This window comes from Podarcis filfolensis (assembly GCF_964270895.1).
Source record: "Podarcis filfolensis genome assembly, chromosome: 17".
NCBI classification, from domain to species: Eukaryota; Metazoa; Chordata; class Lepidosauria; order Squamata; family Lacertidae; genus Podarcis; species Podarcis filfolensis.
Window position 1 is genome coordinate 20,276,083 of NC_139621.1, and position 21,312 is coordinate 20,297,394.

Below are 21,312 nucleotides of genomic sequence, written 5' to 3' on the forward strand. Positions count from 1 at the left end.
ATCAATGAGCTCTAAGACTCTTCCCAAACATATTGTCCACCTGTAGGCACTTTGGAAGATGCCCTGGTAGACCAGAAAGGTCTCTATCATGCATTAACTTGAGATATTTCTAGTCTACAAGTTTCAGAATCATGAAACAGAGTTTGTAGCTTCAACACGTACCTAGCAGCATACATGGGAAAGATGGTTCTTGAATAGTACAATAAATAACTTAATTGGTAAGAACAGCGGATTGATTATTTTTTTAAAAAGCAAAAATTATGTTGAGGAAAATGACCCATTATTACTTATTGTTTTATAGAGTATTCATAATGGGCTTTATAATTAACTAGATGTTCCATAAATCTGTTTTATTGTTGCATTTAACTTAGAATTGCACTGCAGATATAGTAGATTTCTGCCATTTATTAGAAATCGTGATAGTTTTATAGATCATTTTTACTTCTGTCTGTAATAATGTTAACTTTTCAGGGGAGTTAATGATATTGTTATAATGCTCCCTGAAATCCGGGAATACCCTAGTATCCAGAAATCTCTTTGCATCTGGTTTTGGTAATGCCCCATTCATCAGGAAAATCTTTTGACGATAAGTCAGTAAGACTCTCTTCTAGCTCAGCCTAGCAAAGTATGCTATTCTGGAGATCTGTTTCCTGACTGTACTCAGAGCAAGGGACTGAAACCCTGGATCTTGAGTACACCGGCCAGATGGCTGTTTCCACCTTCATTGCTATCCCAAGACTATAAAGTATGTGCAGCGTGATGGCAGCTGCACTTGGAAGTAGATTGGCTAGGATTGTTTAAGAATGGCAACATCAAAGTTACCTCCTCCTAAATTCATACCAGCTCGACTGACCATGATGAAAGAAGCCTATACAGTGGAACCTTGGTTCTCAAACGGCTTAGTTGATGAACAAATTGGCTCCCGAATGGCGAAAACCCGGAAGTAAGTGTTCCAGTTTTCAAACATTTTTTGGAAGCCCTAACATCTGATGTGGCTGTCGGCTATTGTTTCCGGGGCACCTGCACCATTCGGAAGCCGTGCCTTGGTTTTTGAACGTTTCAGAAGTTGAACAGACATCCAGAACGGATTACGTTTGAGAACCAAGGTACGACTGTACATGAGTAAAGGCTTACTTGCAAACAAGACAAGTGAAGAGAGCCAGGCAGATGAAAGGAGAAGGCCAATCACTGTTTGAATAACAATGTCTTCTCTGGCAGAGGTCAATACAATCCGAGCTCATTCATTTTGGTTTATGCATACCTTTCTCACCATGGATGTTTCTCCCTCTGCCCTTGCCGATCTATCAAATTATGTGTAACCAGCCCATATGATTCAATCTGTTTTCAAGCATCCAGCCCCTTGGAAGGTCCATTCCATCCATGGTTTGTAAACACACCAGGAAGCTGATCCACATTAGAGATTTACATGCTTTCTCTTGACTAACTTTGAAGATTAATCTCCACTCAGTGCCTGCATTGATTTATGAATGTATATAACTTGAACTGACGATGGTCTGTGACCATTAAATAGAAAGACTTTCGTGCTCTTGAAGAGGTTGTTGAGATTTATGTTTATTTGAAGAGAATCTACCGGAGTAGGAAAACTATTTTATGTGGTGTTTCGTTATGTATGAAATATACCCTACAGTGAATGTCTCTTTTTAGTCTACAGCTTCTGATATGAGGTTTGAAGACACATTCTATGGAGCCGATATTATACAAGGAGAAAAAAAGAGGCAGAGGGTATTGAGCTCCAGATTTAAGAACGAGTATGTGGATGACCCCGGATACCGCAGTTTCCTGAAAACCTCGTTCCAGAAGAAGTGCCAGAAGGGATTATAAAATAAGAAGTGAACTTATCACCTGCTCTCTTTTCCTTTGTGTGCAGAGGGGATGCAGTTACTAAATGTGGGGTTTTTAAAAAGGACAGGTAATCATCTTTTTGTCTGACATGCAGCTTGTGGTTCAAACACATACTGAGAGTTTGATCTAAAAACATCTCAGGCACAGACAGTGTTTCTTAACTGAAGGGCCGCGATTTGTGGGCTAATGTGCGAAACAAGGACTGTCTGATTCACATCAAGGGATCGATCCATGTCACATTGGCCCTGTCCAAGAACATGCCTAAGAACCCACAGTACCACCGACTGGAGAACTTTTAGTCTTGCCTTGCACTGACAGTTACAAGAGAAGTTATACCAATCTAGGTGAGGAACTTTCTTCAGCCTCCAAAGTTCCAGATTTGCAATCTGTACATTGTCCACAAAAGGAAAAGGGAGTTCAACCATATATATATATATATTCAAAGCTTTTCTAAAAAAAAAAAAAGTATAAACAGCACTGAGATCTGCAAATACTGCTGTACTGTCATAATTTTGTACAGCGTTTCCCACACTGTTTATGCCTCCTGTGCTTTCAGTGCTCTCTGGCCAGGACTCAGTTGTTTAAATGTGATGTTGGGGAGGTATTACTAGAGAAGAGAAAGGTGCTTCTAAAGAGGGAGACCTTCAGGAAATGAATTGTGGGTGTATATTTAAAGAGAGAGATTTTTGGCATCTATTTTTAAAGGGTTTTTTTCCACGATACTCTGTGGGGACGACAGCAATTTGTACAATGAAATGTCTTTTATTGTGTTTGTAAAATTAGAGTTTACATATCTTCGCTTGGCAGGCTAGATTTGAACTAATGTAATATAGTAATATAATATGGTCTTCCCTTTTTAAATAATAGTCTGCAAATGTAATAGTGTTGGAAATTAAAAAAAAATGATGTCCCTTTGTCTACTAATGTTGGGTTGCGGCAATGTCATCTGTAGGGATCGATCTCTCTCTCTCTCTCTCTCTCTCTCACACACACACACACCCCTTGGTCAATATACATCTTTGTTCAAAATAAGGCCCAGTTTAAACATGACACTTAAAAAAACACCTTACTAGTGAGGATTGCAAGTGACTGGTGCCTTCTCTGGGTTTTTTTTTATTTATAAGATAAGAAACCAGTTGTACACATCTGTGTCTACAATTAGCACACCAGTGCAGTGCATAACTCTGCCACATAGTCACTAGTGAGCCAGTTTAAACATGGTTTGGCTGTGCAGAACTGCACACCAGTAAGACTTTTAATTTTTAGCACACCCAGCATAGCATTTAGATCAGACTTTAGTTCACACATAGTCATTACTAATAACCGAAGCAGAACCTTCCTTTCGTTTTTCCTTTGCCTTATGGCGTTAATCTTGTCAGGTTGCACAAGAGACAGCAGAATGTGCTTGTGTGTTTTCGCAGTCTCGTTGCAAGATATGCTTTGGGATTGCAAAAAGCCTAAACGAGCTTTAGCTTTTGCAGAACATTATCTTTTTCATGGGTGTCAGTCCAGCAACAGATCTCCAGCCAGCTGCAACAGGGATAAAACTCTCCGAATTCAGTATTGTATGAATTCCAGATGAGCAGTAATGCTCTGCTGCAACAAAACTAGCAGAGTCCTCAAGGAATCTTAAATGTTAAGTTACTTTATTTACTTTATTACTGTATAAATATTAAGTTATTTGATTGATTAAATTTATATCCTGCCCTTCCTATTTTTCTTTCATGAAACAACCCTGTGAGGTGGGTTAGAATGAACAGTACAGTGGTACCTCGGGTTACATACACTTCAGGTTACAAACTCTGCTAACCCAGAAATGGTGCTTCAGGATAAGAACAGAAATCGTGCTCTGGTGGCGCGGCGGCAGCAGGAGGCCCCATTAGCTAAAGTGGTACCTCAGGTTAAGAACAGTTTCAGGTTAAGAACGGACCTCCGGAACGAATTAAGTACTTAACCCGAGGTACCACTGTAGTAGGAATGTTAGCATCACTGCATTGGGCTTACTTGTGTTTCTAGTGTATGAAAGCAGGAGTTGCTTTTACTTTTACTGTTTTGCTCCTGCCTCGACAAAGCAGTCACATTTCCTTTAACCATCACCCCCTGCCAAGGAATTGGAGCATGATGATGATGATGATGATGATGATGATTTATTTTACAGCAGTGGCTACAGGCGCCATTTCTTGGTGATGGGGGTTCCATACAGGGCTTCCCCCTGCTCCAGTCCACAACAGATGAGATTCTTCCAAGGCTCAGATAGGCCCAAGGTTCATGAGCAGACCAGGCCTTGGGGTCCACCACTTCCTCACAACGGTTGCGTGTGGCAACCCTTAATTCCCTCATATTCTCTGCTCATAGGGTGAGATGGCCCCACAACGAGCCCCAATGGGTGCTGTTGAGAATCAGCAACCCTGCAAGGCCTTGGATAAGACCCAAACATCTCCAGGGACCTACCGTATTTTTCGCCCCATAAGACGCACTGGCCCATAGGACGCATCAAGTTTTTTTGGGGGGAAATAAAGGAAAAAAATTTTATTTCCACCCCAGGCGCTTGTGGTGCCGGCAGCGGGGAGAAGCACTCTTCTCCCCGCCGCCCGCCTTCAGACCAGGTCCGGGGACAGCGGGGAGACGCACTGCACCTCCCCGCTGTCCCCGGAGCTTGCGGGGCAGGCAGCGGGGAGAAGCGCTCTTCTCCCCACCGCCCGCCTTCAGACCAGGTCCGGGGACAGCGGGGAGACGCACTGCGCCTCCCAGCTGTCCCCGGAGCTTGTGGGGCAGGCAGGTCTCCCCTCTCACTCTCCAGGCTTCAGCGAAAGCCTGCATTCGCCCCATAGGACGCACACACATTTCCCCTTCATTTTTGGAGGGGAAAAAGTGCGTCCTATAGGGCGAAAAATACGGTACTTGCCAGTGCAGTGAAGCCGCACCTTTAGGTAGGATAAGCGGGTCCATCAATCTAGAGACAAAGGAAGGCCAGCTACCTTGTTCTCCCTGCTATTTCCTGGCTACTGCCTGCCCAGCTCAATGCCCCAGAAGAAGCTAGCCCAGCGCTGGCTGTAGTACAGGCCTTTCATTCCCTGCCATCCTCTGAGAAAGACGAATTCCTGGGTTTTGAGGATCATGAATTCTGCCCATCTTCCACCAGGGTCCAGGGATCACCCTCTCCCCACCACAATCCTTCTGAGGATTGTTTTAAGGCAAATTAAGGAAGCATTATCAAAGGAAATGGGTATTATCCTTCCAGAGCAGTAGCAGCCTTTGCAGCCAAAATCTGCACCAGCCTCTGTAATTTGAGCTGCTAATCCTTGACAATGTCAGAATTGCGGCTTGTATCACACATCATCTAGAGAACCTCCAGCTCCATCCTCACCTAATCCTTTCCCCCACCCATCTACACGGGGATGGTTCCATTCACTCTCAAACCTCTCAGTTTTCGGGGTTTCATCCATTTCCTTTGGCAGAATCTGATGATGATAAATGGAGTGAAGGATCAGTAACTAAAGAACCCCCATCGGCCAGGATGCCTTTGATATGCCATGCCATGCCCATGCCACTCTGGGATTGGCTCCCAAATCAACAGAACAAGCTGCAGGCACCGCACAACCTCTTCCTGTGGCCTATGCCCAGTCATCTCCCAAAATCGTACCCACTCCGGCAGTTATCAAGAAAGTGACCAAAGTAGAATGCAGGGCTCTTTCTAATAAATATTAACATGCTGGATACAGAATTTGTGGACCACCTTAAGACCTCATCAGTGGACAAACCAGTTTATTCTCTTTCATCAAAATATTTGTTACCAAAGGATGAAGATGCACAGTTAAAATATACCACTGATAGGCACCTATATTTTGCTCTCAGGTTTGTCCAAAAAGCAGCAGCCCTCTCTTCCCGTGTAGGATCTCCTTACAAATCCAGAACAGGATCCTGCACAGTCTCGCCTACTTAAGATCTCCTGAGTAGCATCATTTACAGCTGGATGCTTCTCAATTTGCGGCATGGAGTCTCTCACCTCCATCAAGCATTCTCTCCATCTCAATGACTTCATGATGTCTATAGACCTTCAGGAAGTATCAGCCATTGGTCAATATCATCAATTCAGATTGACTTGGCCACATCTCCAAGAGTCTTCACAAAGATAAAGCTTGCTTTGGTGGCCCACATCTGCTTCAACAGCTACAGTTACCCACATCTTAATGATCTTCTGATCCATTCACTAACCAGGACCCAGGCGGTCCTCCATCTTCAATACACTGTCCAATAGCATCATTACTCTCTGGAGAATAGGGGGAATGATAATACTATCAGTCATCTCACTTTACATTATCACTAGCTTACAAGGCACCACACAGACATCCCCACTTCCTTCCACTTTGGAAATCACCAAAATGAAAGTGCAGGCATACACTGTGAAGATTATGAATCAAGACAGTTGGCTTTTTGGCTGTTATTTGTACAACTGATGTAATTGAATAACTGGCTTCTAACTGAAGGCAATGTACACCCAGGGCACGTGAACTAATACTAAGCAGATAGGTTCTGTGACACGTCTGCCCCCTGGAAAATGCTTTACCAATCAACATTCTCTGGAAAATAGATGTAAACCACTGGGGAGTCAATTTTCTCTCCCCAAATAGGTGGTTTTTGTTGTTGAAATGGTGAAAAGAATGGATCGCCTCCTGTAGAAAGGAATTGATGGCTATTATTAAAGGTTTTTTTTTTTTTAAAAAAAAAAAATCTCCGCAGAAAGCAATTGTGAGGAACCACAGAAGGGTAATTATTAGCTAAATGAGCTATTAACTTCTTCATGAATGTTAAGGGAATGGGCCTAGTAGCCCCCAGGAGAAGATTAGAAACCCACGAGCCCATGGGTTTCCTCTGTGATTGATCATATGTCATCTACACAGGCATTCTTATTTATTTTATTTTATTTAAATTGGAAAATGAAGTAGTCTGTCTGGTTTCTAGGCTGACGCTCAACTACAAAGTGGTGGCGGCGGGGGAGAGTAAATGCAGACCTGATTACTGATTGTCACTTATGAACAAGATCCAGACTACTTTTAAATTAGTAATATCTAGGGCTCTCCATTGATTGGACATTTTAGTTGATTGTCTGCCCTTCAATGCATGTATTAAATAATTCTCCGCATTACAAAAAGCAAACAAATCCAGTCTTGTACCTTTTTGATATATTGAAGAGGGTGTGGCTTAATTTAAGCATGTAATGTACAAACACTAGCATTTATTGGGGGGAAAATCCCCTACCTTCTATCATTCAAACTCTAACTTTGAGACATTTACTGTTACAAACACTAGAACCAAGATAGCTCCAGGTACCCGTAATTCACATCCTTACAGATTTAAAATTTTCCCTCAGTGATTAAGGCTTCAATCCTATACCCAATTACCTAGGAGTAAGCCCCACTGAACTTTGCTTCTAAATAGATATGTATAGGATTTGGCTTCCACTAATGAATCCAGTGATGAATTAGGTTGTAAGCACATAACACTTTCCAGGGAGTAAGCCTCATTGAAAACAATGGGGTGTACTTCTAAGTAGACATGACTAGGGTGCTGCTGATAGTTGATTAATCCACCACCCATTGAAAGTTACAGTTTTGATCAAAATTTTGCTCCACCGTAGACTAAAATGCTTTTTTAACTGTAGATGGCTGCCGTCCCCTTTCTGCATGTGCAGACTGGGGTCTTTTCTTCCAAAAACGTAGCGTATGTATGTATATATGTAAAGAAAAGAACCAGGAACTGACTTATTTGTGGTTCTTACGATGGAGTAGGTGACAATGACATTGCTATTTGAGGACTACAATTTGCTCTCATAAAGCCAGAGATGTAGCCAGCGATAAACAAAGATGGTATATTCAGTGTCCCTATTCATCTCTTATATCCTGATCCCTGATGTTTGCAATTGCTGGGGGGAAATAGCCCCTCCTTATTGTACCTGCAGAATTTTGTACTCTTTTCTTAAACAGAAAAGGTGTCAGAGATTCAATAGAAACCACATAGCCTGAAGCTGGGGTGCACTCCCAGGTAGCTGTGTAGGCTGTGTATATTCTCTTAGAGCCTTCCTTAGGAATTAGGGGTGTACCTTATTGACAGCTACTTTGTAACCTCTTGAATGGTCGAGACTAGGAATTGGGGGAGAAATTTGATTCGGATCACATTTAAAGCAGAATCTACCATGTTGGCACTTCCCAAAACAAAATGAGAACCAAAACACAGCTATCCTTCAAAAAATTCACATATCTGAATTTTGTAATGTAGTTCTTCACCCAAACAGGATTTACAAAAATGGGTATAGTATACATAAAAATGAATATATTAATAAAAAATAGCATAGAGCGGGGGGGGGGGAATGCTGCCTTCCTATTCTGCACATACGAAACAAGACAACACTCTGCAAGTAAAATGAAGGCTACGTAACTTTTCAACCAATTCCTAGATTTGATGTACTTAGAATGAATGGGACTCTGGGGTAACAGAAGTCAAGGGTTGGGCTACTGAGTGCTCAGACAGGGTAAGGACTGAGGCTTAGATATTTTGCCTTGGTTCTGCTCCACATTGCCCTTGCTTTTGTCAAACCATGTAATCCATTCTCCCCAGTGAATTTGGCTGCTGTCAGTTATAGTAAGAACATCATTTGCCACCACAGCATTTCTTTGTATCAGAATTTCATGCTTTATACCTTTCAGATGGTCATGTTAGCTGGTATAATTTCTGCCCTCAGATCTCTTTATCTGACAGCCTGTCCCCTACACTGAATTTAGCCTACAACAGTCTAAATGATACACACAACTTGACTTGTCTTATGCACACTGCAAGTTCAGGGGACGGGACGGGACAGGACGGGGACTGCTCAGATTCATGTTTATTTTGAGTGTATGTCTCTCTGTGTGTGTCTATATAGATTGAGTGGTTAATGTGCATCGAGACTGGACATTGTGCACATTCACCAGACTTCATTCACATTCACTGAGTTCCATTTGGGGGGGGGGGGGAGCCCTGTTCAGAAGTATAGTCTCCAGATCAAGGGAAGAAATAGTATCACTCTATTCTGCCTTGGTCAGACAACACCTAGAATACTGTGCCAGAACTGGGCACCACAATTTAAGAAGGATGTTGACAAGCTGGAACGTGTGCAGAGGAAGGCAACCAAGATGATCAAGGGTCTGGAAACCAAGCCTTATGAGGAATAGTTGAAGGAGCTGGGTATGTTTAGCCTGGAAAAAGGAGACTGAGAGGAGATATGATAGCCATCTTCAAATATCTCAAGGGCTGTCACATGGAAGATGGAACAAGCTTGTTTTCTCCTGCTCTGGAGGGTAGGACTCGAACCAATGACTTAAAGTTACAAGAAAGGAGTTTACGACTAAACATCAGGAAGAACTTTCTGACAGTAAGAGCTGTTTGGCAGCCAAACGGTCTCCCTCTGGAGATTGTGGACTCTCCTTCCTTGGAGATTTTTAAGCAGAGGTTGGATGGCCATCTGTCATGGATGCTTTAGCTGAGATTCCTGCCTTGTAGGAGGTTGGTCTAGATGACCCTTGGGGTCCCTTCCAACTCTACAATTCTATGACTCTATATGTTTAATTTAATAATTTAATATTTACCACCACTTTTCGTGGAACAGAAGCTAACCAGTCTATAACTTCTGAGGTCCTCCTGGAATAACCATCCCCCTTTAAAACAAGGTATTAAATTGACCACTTTCCAGTATGCAACCTGATATAGGGTTTTTTGTTAGAAGATTAGCCATTTTACATTTAATAATACCTCACTGGATGCTGTCCAGGCCTGGAGATTTGTTCATTTTTAATTTGTCAACAAGACCCAGAACTTCATCTTGTACCACTGCTATTTGCCTCAGTCCCTCAGACTCCCTTCTGGAGAAAGTTAGTTTAGACACAGCCTTTGTGAAGGTAGTACAACTCACCAGTTACTGCATTTCCTCCACTTGGTGTCTGATTTCATTCTCCTCCCCAACATCACCCCAACCATTCCAGACAGGGGAGCGATAGCATGCTCCCAGTTCCAATTTAGGCTTGGGGTGTGGCACGGCTCCAAATTTTGCTGTTGACCAGGAACCTGGTTACCTGCTGGGCTATTTACAATTCTTGCTGAATTGATAATGCAAGCAAGTCAAACACCTGAGCTCCCCTTCCAACTTTCCCAAGGACGGCCAATATATTCCATTTGTGAGGGTGGTGTTTTTTTTTAGTAGTAGTCAGCGGATTCTTTCAGGGTAATGAGCTTCATTTAGCCTAAAACACTCTCTCTTCTTGAAAAATATGGGCAGTAATTCTGCTCTAATTTCCCATTTTCTCCATTTTTTATATAGTTTCAAGCATGAAATATGGCAAATTACCTTTAAAAGTTTGATCTGTGACTCTGGAGTCACATTTTACAATAATGAATTTTCTGTAACGTCACCCACATTTCCTCTAGCTGCGTCCTGCGCAGAGGCTCGGGATATTGTTGGGTGTGCTGCTGCTGGTGGTGTTTTTTTAATAGATGCAATGCCTGAAAGTCTAGCTCAGCTAGCATGCGTGCAAGAGCCTTATATAATAAGACACTGACTGCTGTGGAAATGACTGAATATAATAGGAAAATCAGAAGACAGAATGCATTTTAGTTAATGGGACATTTCCTAGAAGCTGACACTCTAGAGAGTGCTAATGCCAGCAGAAATAGAAAGGCAAAAAGGGGGGGGGGGGAGATCCACGGATATGGTACAAAAAATGCCTCTAAATAAACTCACCCTCCTACTCTGCCCCCGCTTAAAGGTGACTAAGGCTGCAACCCCAACCCTACTTACCTGGGAGTCAGCATCAATGAATTCAAGAGGACTTCTGAGTCATCAAAAAGATGGGCCATTGACAATGTAGGCTACCTGGCTGTTTGGGTTTGTTTCCAGCATGAATGTGGATTAGCCAAAAGTGGAGATAGCTTAATACATGAGTCCACCTTTCTGGCTGTTTCTTGTTTCCTCTTATCCATGCTGACACTGAAATCGTGTTGTTGCTTACAGTCCATGTACACATTACCAGCTTGAAACATAGTGAGGTTGTGTGTCCCCAGCCCCCATGCTGCGCTTCAAGTTGCAATTGCTGTATACACCAGAGACAGAGAAGAGTCTTCCCCTTGTGTGCATCACCTGATTGGTTTTGCTGCACCTGCCCCCCAAAAAACTGTTCATGATGCTCTCCTACCTGCACACAATGTCCTCTGGACAGATGCAATGGCTGTCTCAAATGGACACACCTCAGCTTAGCTGCGAAGTGAACGTTGCTGAAGATTTCCATTTGGGTGGAAGCTGTGCTGTAGCAGCCAATTCCATAGTTTAATTATTATGCACTGAAATATACTCAGAGTCGAGAGTGGATTTCATGCTCTTTATTCAGCTCATAGTGGTGAGGTGGAATGGAAGTTCCCCCAGAATGTCTGCTTTATATACATTATTTACACAATGGGCCCCACGTGATTGGCTAATTCCGGGATTCTCCTGTAGGCTAATCAGGTTGCAGATTCACTTCCACCTGGAGCTGGATTGGGTGGTTCCTGTGGACCAATCAGACTGCTGCATTCTGGATCCTATTGTTCCAGGACCAATCAGACTGCTGCATTTTGGATCCTATTCAACTCAGTACATAACATGGACTGTGTGAAGAAGCGCTTCTTTTGTCTGTTCTGAATCTCTGAACATCCATTTTCATTGGATGGATGACTGTAGGGTAGTATTATATATATATGAGAGAAGAAGAAGAAGAAGAAGAAGAAGAAGAAGAAGAAGAAGAAGAAGAAGAAGGAGGAGGAGTTTGGATTTGATATCAAGCCTTTCACTCCCTTTAAGGAGTCTCAAAGCGGCTAACAATCTCCTTTCCCTTCCTCCCCCACAACAAACACTCTGTGAGGTGAGTGGGGCTGAGAGACTTCAAAGAAGTGTGACTGGCCCAAGGTCACCCAGCAGCTGCATGTGGAGGAGCGGAGACGCGAACCCGGTTCCCCAGATTACGAAACTACCGCTCTTAACCACTACACCACACTGGCTCTCAAGAGAGAGTGTGTTTGCTCTCTCCTACACCATGCATAATTTTATAGACCACTCTCTCGCCTCCTCAAGCCTTATATGTCTGTTTTCTAGGCCTAAAGTGGCTGGAGAAATGGACCAAAAAGAGAATACAAGTGGACATTTCCTGCTCTTGAAAAAGCAGTTCTGCCAGACCGCTTTCCAACAAAAATTATATCTGTCGAAATGAAAGCTGGAATAAGTCTCTCCACCTCCTCCTGTTACCCATCTGTGAAAAATGCCACTGTGATATGATTAGGAAGCTATTTTCTCTAATGCAGAGAATTCATTGTGAAGCTCTTTTCTTTGGCCAACAAAGAAAGCGTCTATTTAGAATACTCTGTGACAGCAACTACAACAGAACTCCTCCTGCTGTTGATAAATCTGCAACCTTTGTTGCCCTGTTCTAAAAGATGCTTTGTGTCTCAGCTTGTTGGAGACAAAACCTCATTTCTGTTGAAAGGGAGGGGGGAAATATGAGGAGCTGGAAGAGATTATATTTCATCTTTTGTAAGGCTCTACTACAACAATGCTATTATCCTAGATTTCTGAGGAATTTAATTGAGCGCTGAAGAACAAAATTAATTGTTTTGTGCTATTAGGGTCTTACTTAAGTGGGTTAGAAAATGAAAGTCATCGTAATTGCAGATGACTTGATCAATCCATAGCTAGAATATCCATTACTGCTTTCTCTTTCCAGATGGGCGGAGGGCAGGGAGTTGCTGGAGCCACAGACACACCTGGATGACCCCTTAAGGGCATCTTCACTGCATGCTACAGACAACCTTCTCTGCAATGGGCCCCTCACCAGGCCATCCTAGCCAGATAGATGTCTCTCATTCCCATCAGCCCATCATTTGAACATCATTTGCCACTGCAGAGAAGGCCCATTCTCGTTTTGTTGTTGTTTATGTTGGAAGTTGCCCAGAGTGGCTGGGGCAACCCAGTCAGATGGTTGTGATACAAATAAGTTGTTGTTGTTGTTGTTGTTGAAATCCAGTCAAACCAGTTCCTTTGCTAAGGTTGTTGCCTTAGCCTCCAAGTTTAAGTACTGCCATTTACCCAGTGCCATTTTTCTAGACAAAGAGGTGCTGGAACTCACCATGAACTTCTCCCCTGTTGTCTTAGAATGAGAAGTGCTGGAGCTGAGCTCTAGTGAGCTCCAGCTGGGGAAAAAAAAAGCCCTGCCCAGGTCCAAAGAAGTTACCAAAGAGATAAATGAGCGGGGCTTTCCCCACCTCAACTGGCTGGTGGCCATGTCATCCTAGGATGAAGAACAACAGGCCATGGGGCAAGACTGTGTAGGTGAGCGTTGTGTGCATGTGAGTTTGGTTGATGCTGGAAACTGAGGTCACGGGGGCTTGTCTTGCTCTGTGCTGGACCCCAGGCTATGACTTGGAGATCTCCCTTGGGCATCTAATGAGGAGACAAGACATGTTGGAGAGTTGGTGCTATGCGCAGGTTGTATATATCTTCGTATCTGAAGAAGTGTGCATGCACACGAAAGCTCATACCAAGAACTAACTTAGTTGGTCTTTAAGGTGCTACTGGAAGGAAAAAAATTTTTTTAGGTTGTATATATGTGTAAATAAAACTATAAATCACAGAATACAGTCCTCGTTGACCTCCATTCTAGGGAAACTGAACCCTGTGAAATCACCCCGGGAACTTCTTGCTGCTCATAGATTGGGGTGCACGCAACAGTACGTATAAGCTAGCGCTTTTTGACTTTTTAAATTTTGTCCCTTTTTATGGTGCTTAAATGGCCACCCTAATGGAAGATGGGAGAGATGACTAAAAGCACAACATCACTCCAGGGGAACTGTATAAACAGGGCCTGAGCAGAAGCAATAGCATATACATACTTTAACTGTCTCCTCTGTATCTCAATTAGACTGTGCTTTTGATATACTATTTGCTGGAAGCTAAAGGGTTTATCAGATGTTTCCCTCAGTTGTTCCCCAGACCATGAGCACACATCATTAGCTTTCTTTGCTGATGCTTTGTAGGAGGATGCAAGAGGCCAGAGGGTTGTGGTCACCCACCAGAAAGTTGCTGTTTTCCCAATTTAATTTTTCAGGAAGTCAAATCAGTTGCTGGTATGCTAAAAAATCATGTTGTTTGCTTTGCTGCATCATTGCAATGTCATTATGGCCCTGAGGGGGTGTGAGCAAAGGATGGGCATTAATTAATTTACTCCAATGTCTTCTGTTCTCTGGTAAATGCATCAAATGGAACACTACCTAGGACAGATTTGAGAGAAAGAGCAATGCTCATCTTGCAAGGAGTTTTGCACGGTTGTGATCTACAGTGCCCTCCCTACAGCTAGGAATCTGCCTTACACCAAGTCAGACCACTAGTCTGTCTTGCTCAGAATCATCTACTCTGACTGGTAAAGGTTAAAGTAAAGGTACACGGGTGGCGCTGTGGTCTAAACCACTGAGCCTCTTGAGCTTGCCGATCGGAAGGTTGGCGGTTTGAATCCCTGCAACAGGATGAGCTCCCATTGCTCTGTCCCAGCTCCTGCCAACCTAGCAGTTTGAAAGCACACCAGTGCAAGTAGATAAACAGGTACAACTGCGGCGGGAAGGGAAATTGTGTTTCCATGAGCTCTGGTTTCCGTCACGGTGTCCTGTTGTGCCAGAAGCGGTTTAGTCATGCTGACCACATGACCCGGAAAGCTGTCTGTGAACAAACGCTGGTTCCCTTGGCCTGAAAAGTGAGATGAGCACCACACCCCATAGTCACCGTTGACTGGACTTAACTGCCCAGGGGTCCTTTACCTTTACCTTTACACTGATTGACATAGTCTTTCTGGGGTTCCGTTTGGGAGTCTCTCCTAGTCATATGTGGAGATGCTGACAAGTGAACCTAGGATCTTCTGCATGCAAAACACATGCTCTGCCACTAAGCTATGACCCTTCCATCACAATCTCGATTCTTTTAATTCAGATGTTAGAATGACTTAAAGGCAGCCATGGACCCTCCAATTGTCCCAGTTGGAGAACAGCCTTTACCAAAGGTGTCATGGGCTTTGAAGACACTCAAACTCAGGATGCAAGGGAGAAACGTACTAAGAAGGTGGCACGCTTGGCAAATCCACACCGTGATCAACTCCTGCCCGGAAACCAATGTCCCCACTGTGGAAGGACGTGTGGGTCCAGAATTGGCCTTCACAGTCACTTACGGACTCATTGTTCAAACCATGTTTATGAAATACAATCTTACTCAGCTACGAGTGATCGCCAAAGAAGAAGAAGCCTGTTGCTGTTACCCTGACCAGAAGATGAAAGAGAAAAGCAAGTGTGGGATTAGGACAAAGCAGTTTCAAGTAGTAGGAAGGCCTGGGGAACTTGAAGGTGATGCAGAAAGCAATGAGAGAACCAGGTTTTTGGACATCGTTAGGCACCGTCACCACCATGAGACATGATCCTAGCAATAGGAGAGGAAAAGGAGAGAGGGAGGGAAGGAGAGAGAGAGGGAGAGAGATTTGCAGTACAATTCACATCCACGCCTGCAGATGTTTATGCCAGCTTTGTAACTTGAAATCCTCTAATAGACTGTCTTGTGGCTCAGTTAGATTGAGGGGAAAAAACCCAAGTCTTTTTTTCTATCTCAAAAGGAATCTACAAATAGCCCAGCAGCTCTTTGGAACAGATCCTTAGAACTGTTCAAGGGCAGCCTACTGATCAAATGCTTCCATTTACGTAGGATGCTCATTGTTGCCTTATCCCTAATCCTCTCCCATAATGAGCAAGGGAGCAAACCTTCTCTGTCATCTTGCATTTTACAGGGAGGAAATGACTTACGGTATTGGGAAGAAAAGCAGCAAAAGCATCGTTTGCTTAAATTTTTATTTTTTACTGGCAGTCTACTGATAAACAAAAGTGAGAAGGAATCCATCTCTGGGCCCTGCAAGCTCTGAGCCTTTGGAAGTCACAGGAAGCCTCAAACCTTCATCTCCAAGGGCAGAGGGAAAACTGGTGCCAGATCTTCCCTCCCATTGCCACAAAAACATCTGTGATGTTTGCCCTGATGATGATGTCAGAGTTCTGGTGTTGGCAGGGCTGAAAAGGATGTATGCCAAGGGTGGACCACTGGAAGGTTGGGATCCAAACCTTCTGAGGTCCCAAACATGCCCCCAAATGGAATATAAACTACCGATAGGCTACACCATGGCCACTGGTGTGAATGAAATTTAGCACAGTGCTATTTTTCTAGAGAAAGGTGCCAGAACTCACCATGAATGCCTCCCTTGTTCTCTGATAGTGGCAATAGCACCCACCTGAGAGGTGCAGCAATTGAGGTCCGGTGCTTGAAATTAGGGGTTGCTGGAAAAGTTTAAAACAGGGATGCAGAAAAGGGAGGTATGGGGAAGTCGTTGAAACAAGGTTTAAGAAAAAGAGGTTAAGAAATTATACGTGTTTATATGTTTGTTTGTTTATGTGTTGTTAGTTGTTAGTTGTATTGTGTTTTAATATATGTTGGAAAATCAATAAAAATTTATTAAAAAAAAAAAAAGCAATTGAGGTCCGGTGAGTTCCGGCTGAAAATGTATGCGACAACGGCCGCGAGAGTTCTAATAGCACAAGGATGGAAGACTGAAGAAACCCCAACTAAAGAATCATGGCAAGAAAAATTGATGGACTATGCAGAACTGGCCAAATTGACATATAAGCTACGGGACAAGGATAACTGTGACAAAGATGAATGGGAACCCATTACAAAGTATTTGAAGATGCAACAAAGCAAACTGGACTCCTTGGCTGGCTTTGAACAAACATTCACAAACTTTTTTATTGATGATAATCAGCTAAATAGTTTGAGGATCTATACAACTGTGTAACATGCAGAAAACAGCATTCTTAGAGAAATCAAAGACTGGAACTGAAGGAAGCCGGGGGTTGGGGGTGGGTGGGTGGGGGTTGTGTGGGAGGGTGGGGGGAGGGAGGAAAAATGGGGAAAAAAATAAGGATGATATGTTTCTGGATAATATGTGTTGTTTTTGTTGGAATCTAAAGCCATATCAGTCAGAGGAATTTGGCCACTCTCCAGGTGCCCGGCTTGGATTCCTTGTTGATCTCCCCCGTCAGCGACTCCCGGCAAGACAAGGCGAGATCTCTATCGGCCGATCCTTCCCAACGTGAGAAGAACACAACCATCCCTCCTCCCTCTTCCCTGCTATCCCCAGGGAGGGGAGAGAGACAGACAGAAATGTATTTACATGCCTTTATTTCTGTCTTTCCAGCAGTACAGAGAAATCATGTCTGCACTCTCTTTACAGCAATAGCAGAGTGAAAAAACTCCACCCATGTACTTCTGGTACAGGGTCATGTGACACTCTGAGCTAACATCCGGTGCTCAGTGCACATAATAGACTGTCCCTTGTTCCCACGGTACAGTCCCATAACATCAACATCCTGTTTGGCTTTCCAGCCATCTGGAGCACTCAGCAGCATTGGTCCTTTTTCGTAACAGTTTTAATTTTGAATAAAAAAAGTTTAAAAAAAATAGCCCTGAGTAGATCCATCAAAAATCCACAGTTCCATAATACAACAGGTAATGTGGTGTAGCTGGAACATTAGAAACCAGGACAGACGCACTAGCATCACACCCAGGAAAATGCACACAATAATCTCCATGTCTGACTGTCCGCATCAGTCCAATACCAATTCTTTCCTCCCCTTGAAGTCCTAAATGACCGGGGCAGGATGAGCACGGGTGCCAAAGGTCCTACTGGGGACTCATTGTCTTCTGACTGCAGGGTCATGGTGGCTGGGGCTGATGGGATAGTCTTCAATATCTAGAGGGCCCCAGGTAGGGGAAGTCTGACCTTTATGGACCCCTTGAGTTGGAAGACAAGCCCTCTATTTTTTATATATACGAATAACAAGCTCATTCTTCTTAAGTGTGGATTGTTATGGAGCCAAAATGGCAATATCTGCATACAGGAGTGTCAAGGAGCTGTCAGCGAGCTGGGTCATGCACAAGGCAGGCACACACACAGAAGACAAGAAATGCAATTAGCTTTTCATTAGCAGAAAACAACAACAACAACAACACAACAATGTCCCTGGTTCATTTCAATTCGACGAAGGTGTTGCTAAAACTTAGCTCTAGGCATAGCCTTCAAGCCTTTCACTCTGGATCCTTCCCAAGCAGGTGAAGGCTGTGTCAAGGGGGGTGGGCTCCTCCTCTGGGCCTGTCTGATGCGTTGCTCAGCAATGTGCAGGACCTTCCTAGAGTGGGGGCGTCAGAGGGGGAGGAGAGTCAGCAAGACTGAGATTGCCTGTGAACACGCTGTGACTCTCAGCTACTAATTCTGTCCTGGAAGGCCCTCTGTCTCCTGAGCCCCCTTAATCGTTTGAGTCTCCTGTTTCTATCAGCTCCCAGCTCATCCCTTCTGCTAACTGCTCCCCAGTGTCCCACCACCAAGCTCTAGGCTCTAAGGTGTCATCTTCGGAGCCCTCCCTGGGGGGCTCTCGGGAGGCAGGCTCCCATCACTCCTCTTCACCCAGCCTGTCCTTGACAAGGAGCAAGATACAGCACTCAAAGCCCTTTGAAACCTGAGCAGGTAAAGGTAAAGGACCCCTGGACGGCTGAGTCCATTCAAAGGCGACTATGGGGTTGCAGCACTCATCTCTCTTTCAGATCAAGGAAGTTGGCGTTTGTCCACAGACAGCTTTCGAGGTCATGTGGCCAGCAGGACTAAACCACTTCTGATGCATTGGAACACCATGACGGAAACCAGAGCGCATGGAAACACCATTTACTTTCCCACCGCAGTGGTACCTATTTATCTACTTGCACTGATGTGCTTTCGAACTGCTAGGTTGGCAGGAGCTGGGACAGAGCAACAGGAGCTCACCCCGTCATTGAGATTTGAACCGCCGACCTTCTGATGGGCAAGCCCAAGAGGCTCAGTGGTTTAGACCACAGTGCCACCCGCATGCTCAGTGGGCACAATATGCTGAGTGCCCTGTTGGAGGAGGAGCTATGCAAAAAAAGAATGGAATGGACCATTCTGGAAGAGCACATGAACCCTGAACAATAGCATTCCATGCTGCAGTATTTTGTTGCAGGTGTCACTTGTACAAACTCAATGCAGATCAGACATGCATTGATTTGGCTCCTGTGGGCTTCTCTGCAGCAAAAATTGGCCAATATTTCCAAAACTTGGGGTATTTTTGATTCACTGAACTTATTTGTCCGGGACTTGCATGAGGAATTTAGTTTCCACACCAAGCCTTCCAGGGTTATTTTCTTTTCTAACAAAACCATCTTCTGTCACCAGAAGGGAGGAGCGTGAGTAGCTGTGATGAATTACTCCACTTTAGAAATAAAATGAAAACCTTTTGAGTGAATCCTTCAATTAAATGCATGAGGTATATGGGCAGCGGGAGGGGGAAAGAGAGGAGGGCTTGAGCTCACATCCTCCTCTCCTCTAATTAAACCTCATCATAGGTAGGCATTTTGGCCTCATCCGGCTGGTATCTCCTGAGGTTCTCAGTTGGCTGCAAAGCCTTGCACAATAACTGAGTGAAAATAAATAATAGCCAGGGCTTTAATTCCCAGATAAGGGACCAACTAGATGCCTCTGGGAAGACCACAAGCAAGACCTGAGAACATTGGTCCTCTCCTGTGCTACTCAGCAACCCACACTGCCTTGAAAGCTGGAGGTAGCATATACCCAAGATAATGGTGAGTCTCCAATAGCCTCATTCTCAGGAATTTCCCAATACTCTTTTAAAGCCATCAGAGTTGGCGGCTGTCACATCTTGCAGTAAGTAGCAAATTGCATTATTTAACCTTGCGTTTTGTGATAAGAGGACTTCATAACTGGACAACGGTCACCTAGAGAACTTGTCTCAGGAGGTGATGGACAAATGTGATTAATAACATAATATACCTGTATACCTGAAGGAGCGTCTCCACCCCCATTGTTCTGCCCGGATGCTGAGGTCCAGCGCCGAGGGCCTTCTGGCGGTTCCCTCATTGCGAGAAGCAAAGCTACAGGGAAGCAGGCAGAGGGCCTTTTCGGTAGTGGCGCCTGCCCTGTGGAACGCTCTCCCATCAGATGTCAAAGAGATAACCTGACATTTAGAAGACATCTGAAGGCAGCCCTGTTCAGGGAAGTTTTTAATGTGTGACATTTTGATGTATTTTTGATCTTTGTTGGAAGCTGCCCTGAGTGGCTGGGGAAACCCAGCCAGATGGGTGGGGTACAAATAATAAATTATTATTATTATTATTATTATTATTATTATTATTATTATTATTATTATATAAGCAGAGGCAGAGCTAGCTGCTCTGGGACCCAGAGTGTCGCACATACTGTGCACCCGGGGACGGGATGAGAGTCCCAGGGGGGCAATCGGTGCAGCAATCTGCATCCAGGGGGCAATTGGTGTAGCAATTGGTGCCCAGGGGGGCCAGGTGGTGATCCGCCCAGGGGGGATTTTGTCACCCCCCTCAGGGATGACACCCAGGGCACAACGCCCCCACCGCTCTCCCTTCCTACGCCCCTAAATATAAGAGAGTAATAATGAGTAAGTAGTATATACCCCTTCTTTGGCTGTCCTGAATCTCTTATCCAGGGTTCAAAAACATTCTCTCTGACCACTTTTCATGCACCATATTTTTATAACGGTCCTTGCATGCCCATCCTTCCTCATCCTTGCATTCTTTTCTAAATTAAAAACGCGCCAACATGGTAGTCTTTCCTCACTGAGGAGTCACTCCAGACCCTGATAATTTGGTTGCCCTTTTCAGGACCTTTCCCCTCCTGCTCTACAATATCCTTTATGAGATACAATAACCCAAAATGTTCAGATATTTGCCCTCCTGGTGAAAGTAGCTCCCAGCCTACGTGGTCCTGAAAACATGAATCACATTATCGCAGTTCATCTCACAAAGATGATCTCAACTGAAAGTGTGCTGGATTACAAAGACCCAAGATGCAAAACAGGATGTGTTTCTTTTGCACTAACCCAGGGCTAGGGAGCCTGTAGGTCTCCAGAGGTAACAGGACGCCACCTCCTCTATTCCCTGACCATTGGTCATGCTGGCTGGGGCTGATGAGAGTTCAGCAACATCTGGAAAGCCACCCATGCCCTAGTCCATGGGTACGCAAACTAAGGCCCAGGGGCTCGATTTGGCCCAATCGCCTTCTCAATCCGGCCCATGGACGGTCTGGGAATCAGCGTGTTTTTACACGAGTAGAATGTGTGCTTTTATTTAAAATACATCTCTGGGTTATTTGTGGGGGCTGCCTGGTGTTTTTACATGAGTAGAATGTGTGCTTTTATTTAAAATGCATCTTTGGGTTATTTGTGGGACATAGGAATTCATTCATTCCCCCCCCCAAAAAA

The 21,312-nt window shown here is 44.2% G+C and overlaps 1 protein-coding gene and 1 long non-coding RNA gene across 8 annotated transcripts in view; one reads left to right on the plus strand and one right to left on the minus strand.

Annotated features, from left to right (window-relative positions):
• The window catches only part of KDM4C (lysine demethylase 4C), a gene marked incomplete at its 5' end in the record, with an annotated part of 182,636 nt that extends 179,862 nt beyond the window's left edge, over positions 1 to 2,774 (plus strand). For all 6 annotated transcript variants that reach the window (XM_083592980.1, XM_083592976.1, XM_083592981.1 and 3 more), the window contains one exon: positions 1,666 to 2,774. In XM_083592980.1, coding sequence (XP_083449106.1) covers positions 1,666 to 1,842 — 177 coding nt within the window. In that variant the 3' untranslated portion in view covers positions 1,843 to 2,774. The remainder of the gene's footprint in view (positions 1 to 1,665) is intronic.
• LOC310753132 overlaps positions 1 to 21,312 on the minus strand; it is a 63,418-nt gene that overhangs the window by 16,030 nt on the left and 26,076 nt on the right. The gene's annotated exons all lie outside the window — the stretch shown is intronic.